Here is a 15747-nt window from a genome sequence, read left to right as displayed (position 1 = left end):
GATGTCGAACAACCTGCTTCGACACAAGGAATTACAATTCAACCGATATTATGTAGTTTAATAATAATTATATATTTTTCTTCCATTTTCTATTTACTTTTCACTCCTATTAAATAATTTAAAAATCATATGCTTTCTATTTAACTTCACTTCTTCAACAAATTTTTCTTCTTATTTTATATCCTTCCTCTTTCTCTTTGCATCCAAACATAATCTAAGGATGTTTTCTACTCATTAAGGATAAACTTATTGTTACTAACATTTATATCAAGTCATGTTAATTATAATTTCCAAAATAGGAATTTGTCACTTTAATGAAGTTTAAAGTTGAATTTAAGAAATTAAAAATAGTTTATTTGTGTCATCAGGTACACAGTCCATAATTCGAATTATGACTAGAAAACGGTAAAAATAACACAGCTTACTTAAACTTCTGTTCACAAAAAAAAAAGGCATAGCTTAAGAAAAGTTTCTGATGCAAAATTAGGACTTGAATTGACTGTATTAAAATTTTCACACATTCAATCAAATATATTCATGTAAAATCTAATGGCTAAAAATCATTTATTTATTTTAATAGTTTAGATTATTTTATATAGTGACAACTCTAAATAAAAATCTAATGGCTAAAAATCATTCATAAAATAAATATTATTTAGATGAGTTTTATTTAGACATTTGATGAAACAAGTGTACCGCAGCCTTTAATAATTAATATTTCTCCTATAATTGAAGGGATATACAAGATCAGTCACCCACAGAACAAAAAGACAAAAAGACTCACTATCAGCCTCCTGCTAAATTGTCATATTCAAGTCCACATGCATAATCTTCATTGACAAAGGATTAATTTACTTATATCAACTTACAAGTTGAATTTTTTCACCCAGTCAAATCCACATGTATTGACAGAGAAAAAATAAATATACATTTGTAATTTTATATCACTTTACCAGATGAGATGACAGTAGTTATTGATGGCTAATTTCTACACTCATTTGGTTAGGACTCTATTATTTATATTTAATTTTAAAATTCAGCTATGTTACAACAAGATTTTAAAATTAAATATATGAATTAATAAAATATATGTTTGTAAAATATTTTATAGTATATTATTTTTTAAATTAAATAACAATCAATTTTAAATTAAAATGTTAAATTATATATTATAAAAAAATCTAATTCATTAAAGAATAAAGTAGTTTAAACATTTCAAAATAAAAACACTAGTGAAGTGGCTAAATATAAAAACAAGTACGAAAATAAAATTAAAAATTTATTGAGATGTCTAAATATTCTCCAGTGATGTTGCTCCATGATTTTTTAGGGACAGTAGAAATATTTGCCTGAAATCTCTTGGCAGATATAATTTAGTTGACTTAAAAAGTATAAGACAATAATTAGTAATACATAAGTACCCATTAACACTCTTAACTAAAAAGAAATTTTAAGTTTAAACTAAAATTATACAACAAATCAACAAGAACATGAGATATAATAAGATTTGGATTCTAGGACCTCGAGCATTTATCTAAGAATAATAACACATGATATAATAGGGTAGGGTGATGACATGTTTTTAGTATATGTGAGGAGGATTGGAGTTAGAGGTGTTCGCGATGCGGTTTGTGCAGTTTTGACGATAAAAGTCATCCGAACTATAGAAGAAAATAGTATATGATTCGGTTTGGTTCAGTTTACTTTTAGAAATAAAACTATATCAAATTAATGTGGTTTGGGTTGGTTCGATTTGATCTGTTTTTATAAGATTTTTATTGAACCATACATATACACATATAGGGAACAACATAACTTTGTATTTAATCATTCATACATTGTTAAATAATATCAAAATTCATCGCATTTAGACAAAAACTTCTCATGAAATAAAAGTGGAATAAAAAACATAAAATAGTAGTATAAAATAATATCAAAGACATTATAATAAAACATAAAAAAAATAGATGAGATGAGAGATTAGAGAAGATTAAAAAGAAATAACATAAGAGATGCGAGATTATAGAAGAAAGGTGCGATAAAAACGTAATTTGAAGAGAAAATAGTTATATAAAAATGAGAAGATGAAAAAGAAAGAACATAAGAGAGGAGATATTAGAGTAGAAGAGGTGAGACATACATGACAAAGAAGATGACAATAATGCACGATACTATTATGAGAGATTTGAGAAGATTGAAACTGAAACGCTAAGTGTGAGTAAGAGAAAATCATTTGTAATGTTGGTTCATCATGAGGAGCATTCACATTGGGTCAAGAGCAACATACAAGTGAGATAGACACCACATATTCACCTAAAACCTTAAAGTGATAGGTGTATGAGTCCTTTCACTTATAAAGTGTTCAACCTCCACTTTTATAAGCAATGTGAGACCTCCAACTCACACTTGTACACAATAATCTCCTCCTCAAGTGTGAGTTCATCCACTATGCTCCTACTCAAGTGGAAGCTCTTTCATCCACATACATTTGTACCGTCGTTGCGGGCACTACAATGAAACACGCAGTCTGACCACCATAATTGCATGAATACTTTCGATACAAGAAGTTGGTCATTTAATTGAACAATTGACTCTGATACCACTGTTATCATGAATAGCATCCACATTGGGTCAAGAGCAACACACAAGTGAGAGAGAGACCACATCTTTACATAAAACCTTATGATGATAGGTGTATGGGTCATCTCACTTATAAAGTGTTCAACCTCCACTTTTTTAAGTAATGTGAGACTTCCAACTCACACTTGTACACAACACGTAATTGTAAGGTTAAAGCATAATAGGTTTGTGTTCTGGGTTGGATGTGTGATAAGTGAAGTTTGGATTGTAACATAATGGGGTTTGATTTGGTTTAGTTCGGTTTGCAAAATACAAACCGTGAACCAAACTGAATCGTGCGGTTTTATTAAAAAAATGACTCAAACACATCTGAACCAAATGCGTTTTTTTGCGGTTTTAATTTGATTTAGTTTGAAGTTATCTATTAGGTTGGTTCGGTTTTGAACACCATTAATTACAACCCACAAGATCGTGATAATTCTTTTTATGTTTTTCACGTAGATATATGGAAACTTGTTAAAACAATTTCCTTGGACGACCATTCTTAACTTTTAACTATTATTGATGATGATATACAATTTATTTGATTTTTTTAATGGAAAAAAAATATAAAACTAGACTTATCATCTAATACATTATGCACTCATGTCAATCATGATCACAATATTTCTTTTGATAATACAATCTCTTTGATTATCTTAAAGCTGGATAATTACACTCATTTTAGTCATCATACTGGTAATACAAAGTCTAAGGATGTACCTCCTCATACGTTACTGAAACTTTCACAACCCCACTAATGATGAGCATCATGACTCTTATCACACTTCTATAACACCTATTAGAAAATCTATTAGAAAATCTATTAGAAATGTTCCTAGTTATCTTTAAGATTTCAAGTGTAACATGACACTACATATATGGTAATATTGATACTTTATATTCCATTTTTTTATGCTCTATCTTATGAAAAACTTTCTTTCTCTCATTTCATTTTGTTTATGTTATAAACACTTATATGGAACCATCTACATATAAGTAAGAATGTAATTCGAAGCATTGAATCAAAGGCCATGAGTTCTGAAATTGAAGCTTTCGATCTCAATAATACTTGGACTATAAATGAATTTTCCCAAGCCAAAAACCTCATCGGATGCAGATCGATTACAAAATTAAAAAATAAAAGTGATGGTTTCATAGAAAGATACAAAACACTCTTACAAAAAGTATTTATCATCTCGGTTGGAAGAAAGATTTCATCAAGATTGATTGTCCTTGATAACAAAGGGTGTGAAAGAAAATGCGTTACTTTTCACCTCAGGTTAATGGCCGAGGTGAAAAACTGAATAGCGGGCCACTTTTCACCAGTATTGTAATGCCCAACCATGGTGTAAACTGGCTTGCTCATGAGTCCGATACTAAAAAATAACATTTTGAATTTTTTAAAATGGCGTGTATCACATACCTTTCTCCATGGTTGGGATTTGAACCGATGTGATAAGCTTAACTTCTCACCTTGGTTTTGACTTCAAACCGATGTGATAGATAGAAGGGATCACAATTTTCCACGGTTGGAAGATCCAACTATCAGAAAGTACTTTGTTTTTTTTAAATATAATTTTTTTAATTTACATAATTTTTATTATAAACTGTATTTTTATGAACCAAAACATATACAAAAACAACAATAAAACATTTGTGAACAAAAACTAAAATGATAAACATTATGAATAAAGACTATATATTATTACATCAAATCTAAAAAGACACCAAAATAAAACATATTTGATACATTATTACGTCAAACAAGGAAACAACCAACATACAAAGTTAGTATGAATTCCACTCATAAATCTAAAGGAAGCAAGATGCACAACATGAATGGACGTCTTTTGGTGTCTTGTCTCTAAACACCTATAAGTTGAAATAATAATACTTGTTGGTTCGTATCTAAAAACACTTAAAAAATTTAACAAACAATAAATTATGAATAAACAATAAAAAATATTTACTTGTTAGCTTTCTTATACACCTTCTTGATGATTATAACGAAAATAACATGCACTTATCTGAATCATTTTTTTCATATAAAGTATACACATGTGTTGCTATAAAAGGGGTCTCGGGACTATCAAGATTTAAATTTTGATTTTCATCACTAGGAGGAATATATTTTCCTTGGAGAACAGTTGATCATCTATTGTCAGAAGGATTAGTGACATAAAACACTTGTTTTGCTTGTGATGCAATGATGAATGTTTCATTCATATAAGTTGTCTTGCGAAGGTCAACCCATGTGAATCCTAGCTCATTTGTTTGTACACTAGTGTTATTGTCAATCCACTTGCATTTAAATAAAGACACTTTGAATACAACATATGCAATCTCCCAAATCTCTTAAATAACCCTAAAGTACAATCTAGATGCCTTTACAAGATTCTTATCTTTGAAACTAGAGAAGTACATGAACTAAGCCTAAACCATAACCCCCACTATTTTATATTGTATTACGACCATCCTTTGATTTTGTATAAAAGGATAATTTACTAATTTCGTATGCAGTCCAATTTATTACATTAAATTTAGGCATGTATGACATCCATTTAATTGTCTCGGATGCACTCACATCATTATAAATAAATTATTTCATTAAACTAATTTATGAAACTCTTGTTATACTATTTCAAAAACCACTTGTCACTCATCCGGGAATTTTTTTTCTTGATAAGTCTTTTATGAGCGGATAAGTAAGGTTGAACTTCATCAATATTTTACAAATATATATATATATATATATATATATTATATATATATAATATATATATATATTATAATATATATATATATATATATGAAGAACTATATTCTGAGTCATTGACTTAACATTTAAATCTTGAGTACCTATACCTTCATATCTTCCATCATGATGAGACTTAGGTATTCCTATAGAGTGTTCTTCTGAAAAATAGTTTGAATAAAACTCGATAGATTCTTTTGTGATGTACCTTTAAATGATCGAAACTTCCAGATGATTATGATTCTTTGTATATCCTTTAAAGATCTTCGTGTATAGCTTTATTGGATACGTTCACATTAAATAAACTAGACCACAAAATTTGATTTCCCTTACTAGATGAATAATTAAGTGAACCATAATGTCAAAAATTGATGGAGGAAAATACATCTCCAATTAACATAAGATAATTGCAGTCTCATCTTCCAACTCATCTAATTTTTCTGCATAAAAGATTTTATTACATATAACATTGAAGAAGAAACACAATCTAGTTATAATTGCTCATACATAAACATTTATATAATTTTTTTGCTGTCTTGACCTCGAAATCATCATAGATAACATCATATATTTGTGCTTCATGCACAACCACGAAGATAGGTTATAAATCATGAGAAGAACATGCTATGAAGTATGCTTAGTACTCAGATTATCAAATGAGTTCATTACATCAGTGCCAAGCCTAATGTTTCTTGGCCCATGGCCAAAATCCAGATACAACAAATCAATTTTCTTCCATTGCAAAGAATCAATTGCATGACAAATTTTTCCATCATATTTTATTTCATTTGCACGCCATCTAATATTTTTTGTATCATTTACATTAGAAAACATATCTTGAACCTTGGAATTATTGACAGGTACCACAACAATTTAGCATAAGGACGCTTCTTGCTTACAACATCATCATCATGAGCACCCATTTTTCTTCACCTTGTAGTACGACTCCCACACTTAGGACACATATTCAAATTTTCATACTCTTTCATGTGTAATATGAAAGAGTATTCCTATAGAGTCTTCTTCTGGAAAATAGTTTGAATAAAACTCGATAGATTCTTTTGTGATGTACCTTTAAATGATCGAAACTTCCAGATGATTATGATTCTTTGTATATCCTTTAAAGATCTTCGTGTATAGCTTTATTGGATACGTTCACATTAAATAAACTAGACCACAAAATTTGATTTCCCTTACTAGATGAATAATTAAGTGAACCATAATGTCAAAAATTGATGGAGGAAAATACATCTCCAATTAACATAAGATAATTGCAGTCTCATCTTCCAACTCATCTAATTTTTCTGCATAAAAGATTTTATTACATATAACATTGAAGAAGAAACGCAATCTAGTTATAATTGCTCATACATAAATATTTATAGAATTTTTTTGCTGTCTTGACCTCGAAATCATCATAGATAACATCATATATTTGTGCTTCATGCACAACCACGAAGATAGGTTATAAATCATGAGAAGAACATGCTATGAAGTATGCTTAGTACTCATATTATCAAATGAGTTCATTACATCAGTGCCAAGCCTAATGTTTCTTGGCTCATGGCCAAAATCCATATACAACAAATCAATTTTCTTCCATTGCAAAGAATCAATTGCATGACAAATTTTTCCATCATATTTTATTTCATTTGCACGCCATCTAATATTTTTTGTATCATTTACATTAGCAAACATATCTTGAACCTTGGAATTATTGATAGGTACCACAACAATTTAGCATGAGGACGCTTCTTGCTTACAACATCATCATCATAAGCACCCATTTTCCTTCACCTTGTAGTACGACTCCCACACTTTGGACACATATTCAATTTTTCATACTCTTTCATGTGTAATATGCAATCATTATAGCATGCATGCATTTTGATATAATCCAAACCCATTAGACATAATATCTTATTTGCCTCATAATTAGGGTCAGACAACATGTTATCATCTGAAAGCATTTCGTTTAACAATTCAAACAATTAAGTGAAACTTTTATATGTCAACCCAATTTTTGCATTCACATTAAATAGTCTTAACACCAGTGACAATCGTGTAAAATTTGTGCACCCCTTATATAACGGTCCGTCCTTGTCACTACATAAAGTGTCATACACATGGTCTTTTCTATAATAATCTTCTCCAATATCACAAATCATATATTCTATTCAATCATCCATATCTATATCAACTTCATCTCTATGTGACGTTACAATTTGGTTTTTATCCACTTCACCATGCCACATCTGTACCGTACAAAGTTGACTAATTTTATCACAACATAGATGACTTAATATTACTTTCTTTTAAAAAAATATATATTTTCACACATAACACAAGGACAATAAATGATTTCAATGTTGTCATGAAGTTTTCTTTCCGCGAATTCAAAAAATTCAACCACTCATATCTCATACACCATACTTAATGTATTAGTTTTCATCCAACTACGATCCATAATATGTTTTGAAATTAAAATATTAATCCTTGTAAAGTCATGCATCTTGAATGAAAACATTGTTGAGTTCAAAACTTTGCTAAGTCACATTATGAAAACAAAATATTGCTAAGTTACAACAACAACAACATATAACATTCAATCTCAATATCAACAACAACAATAACAATACATAAATAAAAATATTAATATCAATCTAAACAACAACATATAACATTCAATCTCAATCTAAACAAAAACAACAATCTCAATCTCAATAACAATAACATCAATAATAGACCTATTACTTATCTCAACAAAAATAAAAACATATAACATTCAATTTCAATCTAAACAACAACAACGACAATAAACCTCTAGCGTTTAGGGTCTCCACAATAATAACAACAAAATTATTGTAACATGAATAGTGGAAATGATTCACGTACTATAAAGAATAAGTCAAAGAAATGAGTTTCGTGTACCCTTATTGTGTGTTTTGTGTTTCATTTCCTTGTTTCATACGAGTTAGAGAAGATATGATAGATGTTAGTCAAGAAATTGGTACTTTATAAATTTATAAAGATAAGTTTTTGTTAGGGCATTGTTCTATTCATAAGGAAAAGAGGCTACAACTTCATATATGTATTAAGTTTTAATTTTAAAAGAGTAAATTTTCACAACAAATACTTTTACCAACCGTGGAGAAAAGTTATATCATTTAATTTAAAATTTAAAAAAAGGAATTTTTTTCACCAAGGTTCCTTTTACCAATTATGGGGAATAGTTCTCCAAATTTGTCTATAAAAGTTCTACACATTCATTCACTAAACTAGTAATTAATATGTAATTGAAATCAAAACTAGTAGGAATTTATATATGATTGATTGAAGAGTCTATTAAACTTTCTTAAGTTGTATTGAAATTTTGTATATGAGATTAGGTTCGGTCAGGGACGGAGGCACATGTATTTGTATGTAGGCATGTGCCCCCACTATATTTTAAAAAAAATAAACCTTAATACTATTATATATATTAATAAAATTAATCGAAATAATATATTTAACTAAAATCATATATTTTAAATTAATTAAAATAATATTATTGTTATGAATATATTATTAAAATTAGGTGAAAATCATAAAGTATATGAATATTTTTTTTAGGGTACAGTTAAAAATTAATGTGAGTTTTTTATTTTCAATATCAATAATTCACGCTAAAATATAGTCGGATTGCATTTTTTTATATAATTTTAAAATAATTTTTTTTTAAACCTTTACAAAAATTGATTTATAGTTATATTAATATTATAATCTCATAAAAAAGTATATACAACTAATCATATCATTATTATATATATATATATATATATATATATATATATATATATATATATATAGAGAGAGAGAGAGAGAGTTTAATTGAAATATACTGACATTGTAAAATGATTTTACACCGTCAATAAATTATAAATATTGGATATTGAAAAAAGTTTGACTTTTATTTTAAAAATTTATAAAATAATACAAACGAGTAATGTGATGAATCGACATGTAAAACTTTTTATATGACAAGTTCAAATATAAAACTTTTTATATTAGTAACACACTTGTATCAAACCATTTAATTCAATATTATATTTATACAATATGATACTTTATATTCTTACTTCTTTTTCTCAATCAAATTAATAAAAATATCAAAATCATTTTGTAAACAAAAAGTACAACGAAAAGGGAATCCGAAAAGATTCGCAACACTGCCGTCACGTAGTGTTGTTCCCATTCTCCCTTTCAAAGCTGTCATGCTTCACTTTTGCATGGCTGCGCCACTTCTTATGATTAAACCTAATGCTCTTTTCTCATTCTAGTCCGACGGCTATAGAATGATAATGATGAAAAATAATATATTATTTCTTTCGACACCGATTAAAAAAATAACCTTTTTATTTATTAAAATGTGATTGTTAAATATTGATAATAATGAAAACGATATTAATTAAAAAATAAAATTGAAAAAAATATATTAAAAATTAAAATTGATTATTCATCTTGTAATACTTTTTTATTCTAAAATATGTTATTCATCGTAAAATGAAGAGAATATTAAATTTATATTATATACAATTCCAATTTTTCATTATTATTAAAGAAGTTTGTCATTTTTTATGTGTTTAAATAAAGAGTTCAACTTTAAATCTTAATTTATATAAGCGACTTTTTTTAAAATAATTTACATTTTTAAAATTAAATATTGAAATAACTATTTTTCTAAAAAAAAAATACGAAAATAATCACCTTTCCAAAAACAGATGCGCCAGTTGATCTGACGCATCCATTTAATATTAAGAGGATGCGCCAGCTCCCTTGACGTATGCTTCTAAAGTATTGCATGGAGGCGTCATAGTTGTTGGTGCATGCATGTGTCTTTAACACATGCGCACATGTATCTGGCGCATGCATGTGTTTATGTGTTTGATACTTCCTTTTAAGGACACTTAAAATAAAATATAAAAAAAGAATGAAGGTGTATGCGCTAGATGCATTGACGTATACACCAATGCATAGACACATGTGCTGACAACCCTGACGCCGACAACCCTGACGCCTCCATACAATACTTTAGAAGTATGTGTCAAGGGAGTTGACGTCTTCTTTTAATATTAAATGGATGCGTCAGATCAACTGACACATCTATTTGAAAAGATGGTTATTTTTATATTTTTTTAAAATATGATTATTTCAATATCAAATTTAAAAAATATGATTATTTAAAAAAAGTCTATGTAAGCAAAACTCCACATATGTCTTCTATTCATTATAAAATTTAGATCAACTATGCAATTATAAAGAATAAACAACAAGTTTGATTTTAAATCAGATAATAAGATAAAATAGAGGAAAATACTCTTTTTAGATTCTACTGTACTACAATACATGAGATTATCAATTCCCGCACGCTTGACATTGGTTTCTCTCCTTGAGTAAAGTTTGACTTGAAAATGAATTCAAAGAAGACAGAGACAATCAAGTAAGACACGAAGTTCAAACAGTGATTAAGACAAACAATATTTTGAATAAAATATTAATATAATATTTAAGTATGAGGATAGTCATCACCTACTATCTTTTATAGATGTAGAGCGATAAAGAAATTATAAAATATAGAGTTAAATATATTTATGATAAAGAAATTATAAAATATAGAGTTAAATATATTTATGATGCTTCTAAATATTTTTATATTTTATTTTAAATTTTAAAAACTTTTTTAAAAAAATGATTATCCTAAAATTATTTATCCATTATTTTTAGTTTTTCATACAATTTAATGATGATTTTTATAATTTAATAATATAATTAACGACAATTTTAATTATGGTTTATTATTTAATGACCAATTCAATGACAGTTTTAACACGAGAGATCAAAATTGTGGATACAAATTTTAATAGGAAATTTTTTTAGAGACTACAAATGAAATATGATATTTATACAGACCACAAACATATTTAATCTTTAAATACATTATTTTATTATTTTAATATGGATTAAACATATTTTTTTTTCTTAAATATCTCATATTTTTCTTTTATTCCCTCAAAAAATATTCTTTAATGAATGACCTCTTAAACTTTTTCATATATACATTTGATCTCTTATACAATTTAGCGACGATTTTTACAACTTAGCGATATAATTAGTGACGGTTTTAACGATGATTTTAGCACGAGAGACAAAAAATATGGATGTATATTTTTAAGAGGACCGTTTTTTTGAAGAAATTTTGTGATAGACTAAAAATAAATATGAGATATTTAGGAGAATAAAAAATATATTTAACCTTTTAAATATTTCTCTATCAAACATGAAAATAAGAGGTTTAGTTGAATAAGAACAGTTGATTCCTTCATTATCAATATGTGTAGATTTAGTCATATTTTTCTCAAAGTTATTTCACTAAATATATTTGTTCATAAAGAAATGGAAAATAACGATAAAACTCTAGAGGAGATAATAAAGTATAAGATGATCATCGCAATCAAATATGTGTTCGAGAGTCGGTTATGTGAGGGGAAGATATCAACACCCCTTACATTCGTTGTTCTCAACGGAAACCTCCTATAATTTTAGATTAATGGTTTGTTAAAATGTGTTTATTTTATTTTATTTATTATTTATTAAGATATTTACAAAAAAAAAAGAAATTATTTACAAAAGATAAAAGAAAAAAAAGTTTTTTCGTTATTGTGCTCATCAATGTCTCAAAATCCCGTGCTTACATATTGTTATAGTGTTATGAGAAAATTAAAGTATCGTAGTTCGTACAAAATAAGTGTGTTTTGGTTGATTTTAATTTCAACACACGAGGTGGAAAAGATTGTTTGAAAACAAGTTTCAACACACGGGATCAAAAGAGATTAAGTTTGACGTGTTTATGGCCGATTTTAAGGCGGACGTTCGATTGACCAAACGATACAATTTGTATTCGATCCTTCATAGACCTACAAAAAGATACATCCAAGACGTCTTTTCATCTGATTTTTTTTATAAAAAGGAATTATTTATTTTTTTACTAAAATTAAAGAATGATCCTCCCTAAGGCACTTAAATTTAACAATTAAACAATAAAATAAAATAAATAAATAAATAAAAGTAAAGAGGATATATTTATGATTGGGCAGGGGGTGTTATTTAAAAAGGCCCAATAGGCCTGACTTCCAATTACAAAGATAACAACCTAATTCTTAAATGATGAAACTATAAAAATTAAGGAAACTATAAAAGTGTGAAATAATAATAAGAGAAAAGAAAAAAGGAAAAAGAAAAAAGAAAATACTTATGGCAGTACATACATGTAGGGCTGGACAAACGGTCCAAGCCCGATCCGGAACCGGCATAACCGGAAAAAAAAATGAAAAGGGATTGGGCTGGGTCGGTTAAACGGTTTAATCGGTTGGTCCAAACAGTTTAATATGGGTAGCATTGGACCGGTTCGGACCTATATATATGAACCATTTAAAACCGAACCGAACCGGTTTAATTCACAATTTTACATGCTGGCAATTTCACAAAGGCCCTAGCCTTTTTCCATTCAGACTCAGCAAAACACACATTTCCTCACTTTTCTCATCTCACGCTCTCTCACTTTCTCTTCAAGAACTGTTCATCTTCTCAAACCCTAATCCACCGTCGCCGCTGCAAAAACCTTAATATGGCATAGATCCTTCTTCTAAACCGTGTATATTGTTCACTGAACTCTTCTTCATCATCTTCTTTAAGGTATTTTCGTTTTCTTCTTCTATTTTTTCAGTCTTTTGTTTCTTCTATATATTTAGGGTTTTACTTTGTTCATGAGTTTTCATATGAATATTTGAGTTTTAATGTTTCAAAGTTATAAACTAACATTATTTATTTGTTTTGACATGTTAGATCTCTGATTCTTCTAAAAAACTCTAATCAGGTAATGTTACTTTTCTGTTTGATTCTTGATTTAATAGCTAATGTTATCTCTCTGATTCTTGATTTATTTGTATTAATTATTTTGTTGGATTTTGTTTTGACATGTTTTATTATATGGACTGGAAATTGGAAAGATGGAGCAAGGAGATAGTAGTAGAGAAGTACCACCAGTTGGGTTGGAAATTATGGAGCAAGAACAACAAGACAGTAAGTGTTAATTAACTCTATTTTTTGCCTATGTTGTTTGAATGTGAAATATTGGTTAGGCTATTAGAAGTTTTCAAATGTTAATTTTATTTTGTGTTTTGAAAAACCTGATATGAATTAACAAATATATAATACAGTATTCCTTTTAATAATCTAATACAATATTTTAAAACTACTAGTATTCCTTTTAACCTGATTTTGTGTTTGTACAGTATGTGAACAAACAAATATATAACTAGTATTCCTTTTAATAATCTAATACTACTTATTACTAGTGTTTCTTTCATGCTCATTAGTAGATACAGTATGTGAAAAATAAATAATTTATTAACTAGTGTTCTTTTTTATGTAAATGTTTTTGTTTTACTAAGTGTATTTTTGTATGCTTTATTAATCGTTTGCAGCTGCAACTGAGGCTCTTATCCCTCCTATTGACCATAGTAGAAAGAGAAGGAGGCCTAATGCGGATGGTCCCAAGAAAAAATCTTCATGTTGGGACCATTTTATCGAATTAACTGATGTTGTGGAACGAACTGCTGCCTGTAAGCATTGCCATAAACGATATAGATGTGATCCTAAATCACACGGAACGTCTAACATGCTCGCCCACTCCAAAATTTGTTACAAAAATCCTTACCTAGAAAATGACCTGAAACAAACCAACCTTGCTTTTGGTAGTGGTGGCTTGATTTCTGTTAGCCCAAAGTTTGATAAAGAAGCTTGTAGAAAGGCAATAACTCTGTTTGTTATCCTTGATGAACACCCATTTAGAGTAGTTGATGGTGAGGGTTTTATATTCTTATGTAATCAATTAGAACCACTTTTGACTATCCCATCTAGGAGGACAGTTGCTAGGGATTGTTTTCAGTTGTATCTAGATGAGAAGTTGCGATTGAAAGCTTATTTTAGGTATGATTGCAGCAGGGTAGCACTTACTACAGATTGTTGGACTTCCATTCAAAACCTTAGCTATATAACAGTTACAGCTCACTTTGTTGACAATGATTGGAACTACCAAAAAAGAATCATTAGCTTTAGTTTAGTTCCTAATCACAAAGGGGAGACCATTGGTAGAAAACTTGAGGATGTATTGAGGGAATGGGGTCTTAGAAATGTGTCTACAATCACTGTTGACAACGCATCGTCCAACGATGTAGCTGTAGCATATTTAAAGAAAAGGGTTCATATCAAGAATGGATTAATGGGTGAAGCTGATTTTTTTCATATGCGCTGCTGCGCACATATTTTGAATTTAATTGTTAATGATGGATTGAAAGAACAAGATTCATCTGTGTCAAGCATTCGTAATGCTGTGAGATTTGTGAGATCTTCACCACAAAGGGCATTGAAATTCAAAGAGTGTGTTGAATTTTCTAGGATTACTTGTAGGAAACATCTATGTCTCGATGTTTCCACGAGGTGGAACTCGACATACATGATGTTGGATGCTGCTGAGAAGTTCCAAACAGCATTTGAAAAATTAGAAGGAGAAGATGTAGGGTATGTGGAATGGTTTGGACGTCATGGTCCTCCTTGCTATACTGATTGGGAAAAGGCTAGGGCCTTTGTGAAATTTTTGAAAATTTTCTATGAAGCCACCAAGGTATTTTCTTCATCTCAACAAGTGTCATTGCACACTGCTTACCACCAATTATCATCTGTTTTTGGTGAGCTTCAAGAAGCATCTATGAACTTGAACTCTGATTTAGCCTCAGTAGGACATGAGATGAAGCGTAAGTACGATAAATATTGGGGAGAGGAAAAGAACATCAATCAATTTCTTTATTTTGGAGTGATTTTTGACCCTCATTATAAGTTTAGATATATTGAGTGGTCTTTTGATCAAGTTCACGGGGAAGGGACCGAAAAATCTATGAAAATGGCCAAAAATGTCAAGGATAATTTGTTTAAATTGTACACCTGGTACAAATCTGCCCATGACCAAACTAATGTGACCATTCGGTCATCCGGTCCATCAGATAATCAATCTGTTGTTGATGCTCAACCTAGAAATTCTTCACATTTTCTAAGGGCTGATGCATTTAAGCAACATTTGAAGGATAAAGATACCATTGATAAAAAAAATGAACTTGAGAGGTACTTGAATGATCCTTGTACAAATGATAATGACAAATCATCCATTCTAACTTGGTGGAAACAAAATAAACCTCGTTACCCAATCCTAGCAGCAATGGTGAAAGAAATTTTGGCCACCCCTGTATCAACCGTAGCTTCGGAGAGTGCATTTAGCA

The 15747-nt window shown here is 29.0% G+C and overlaps 1 protein-coding gene across 1 annotated transcript; it reads left to right on the top strand.

Moving 5' to 3' along the window:
* Positions 1-13422: 13422 nt before the first annotated feature.
* LOC127136339 (zinc finger BED domain-containing protein RICESLEEPER 2) lies at positions 13423-15745 on the top strand. The gene is made up of 3 exons (XM_051062915.1): positions 13423-13495; positions 13900-15592; positions 15727-15745. Exons 1-3 carry the CDS (start codon positions 13423-13425, stop codon positions 15743-15745), a joined length of 1785 nt encoding a protein of 594 aa, XP_050918872.1.
* The last annotated feature ends 2 nt before the right edge of the window (positions 15746-15747 follow it).

This window comes from Lathyrus oleraceus, chromosome 4, assembly GCF_024323335.1.
Source record: "Lathyrus oleraceus cultivar Zhongwan6 chromosome 4, CAAS_Psat_ZW6_1.0, whole genome shotgun sequence".
Classification (NCBI taxonomy): domain Eukaryota; kingdom Viridiplantae; phylum Streptophyta; class Magnoliopsida; order Fabales; family Fabaceae; genus Lathyrus; species Lathyrus oleraceus.
Note: the sequence above shows the minus strand (reverse complement) of the source record. Positions and strands in the feature narration are given on the sequence as shown.

Coding starts and splice junctions, on each gene's coding strand:
- LOC127136339 (XM_051062915.1), top strand. CDS start 13,423: ATGGAGCAAGGAGATAGTAGTAGAGAAGTACCACCAGTTGGGTTGGAA. Junction 13,496..13,899: donor GGAGCAAGAACAACAAGACA/GTAAGTGTTAAT, acceptor AATCGTTTGCAG/CTGCAACTGAGGCTCTTATC.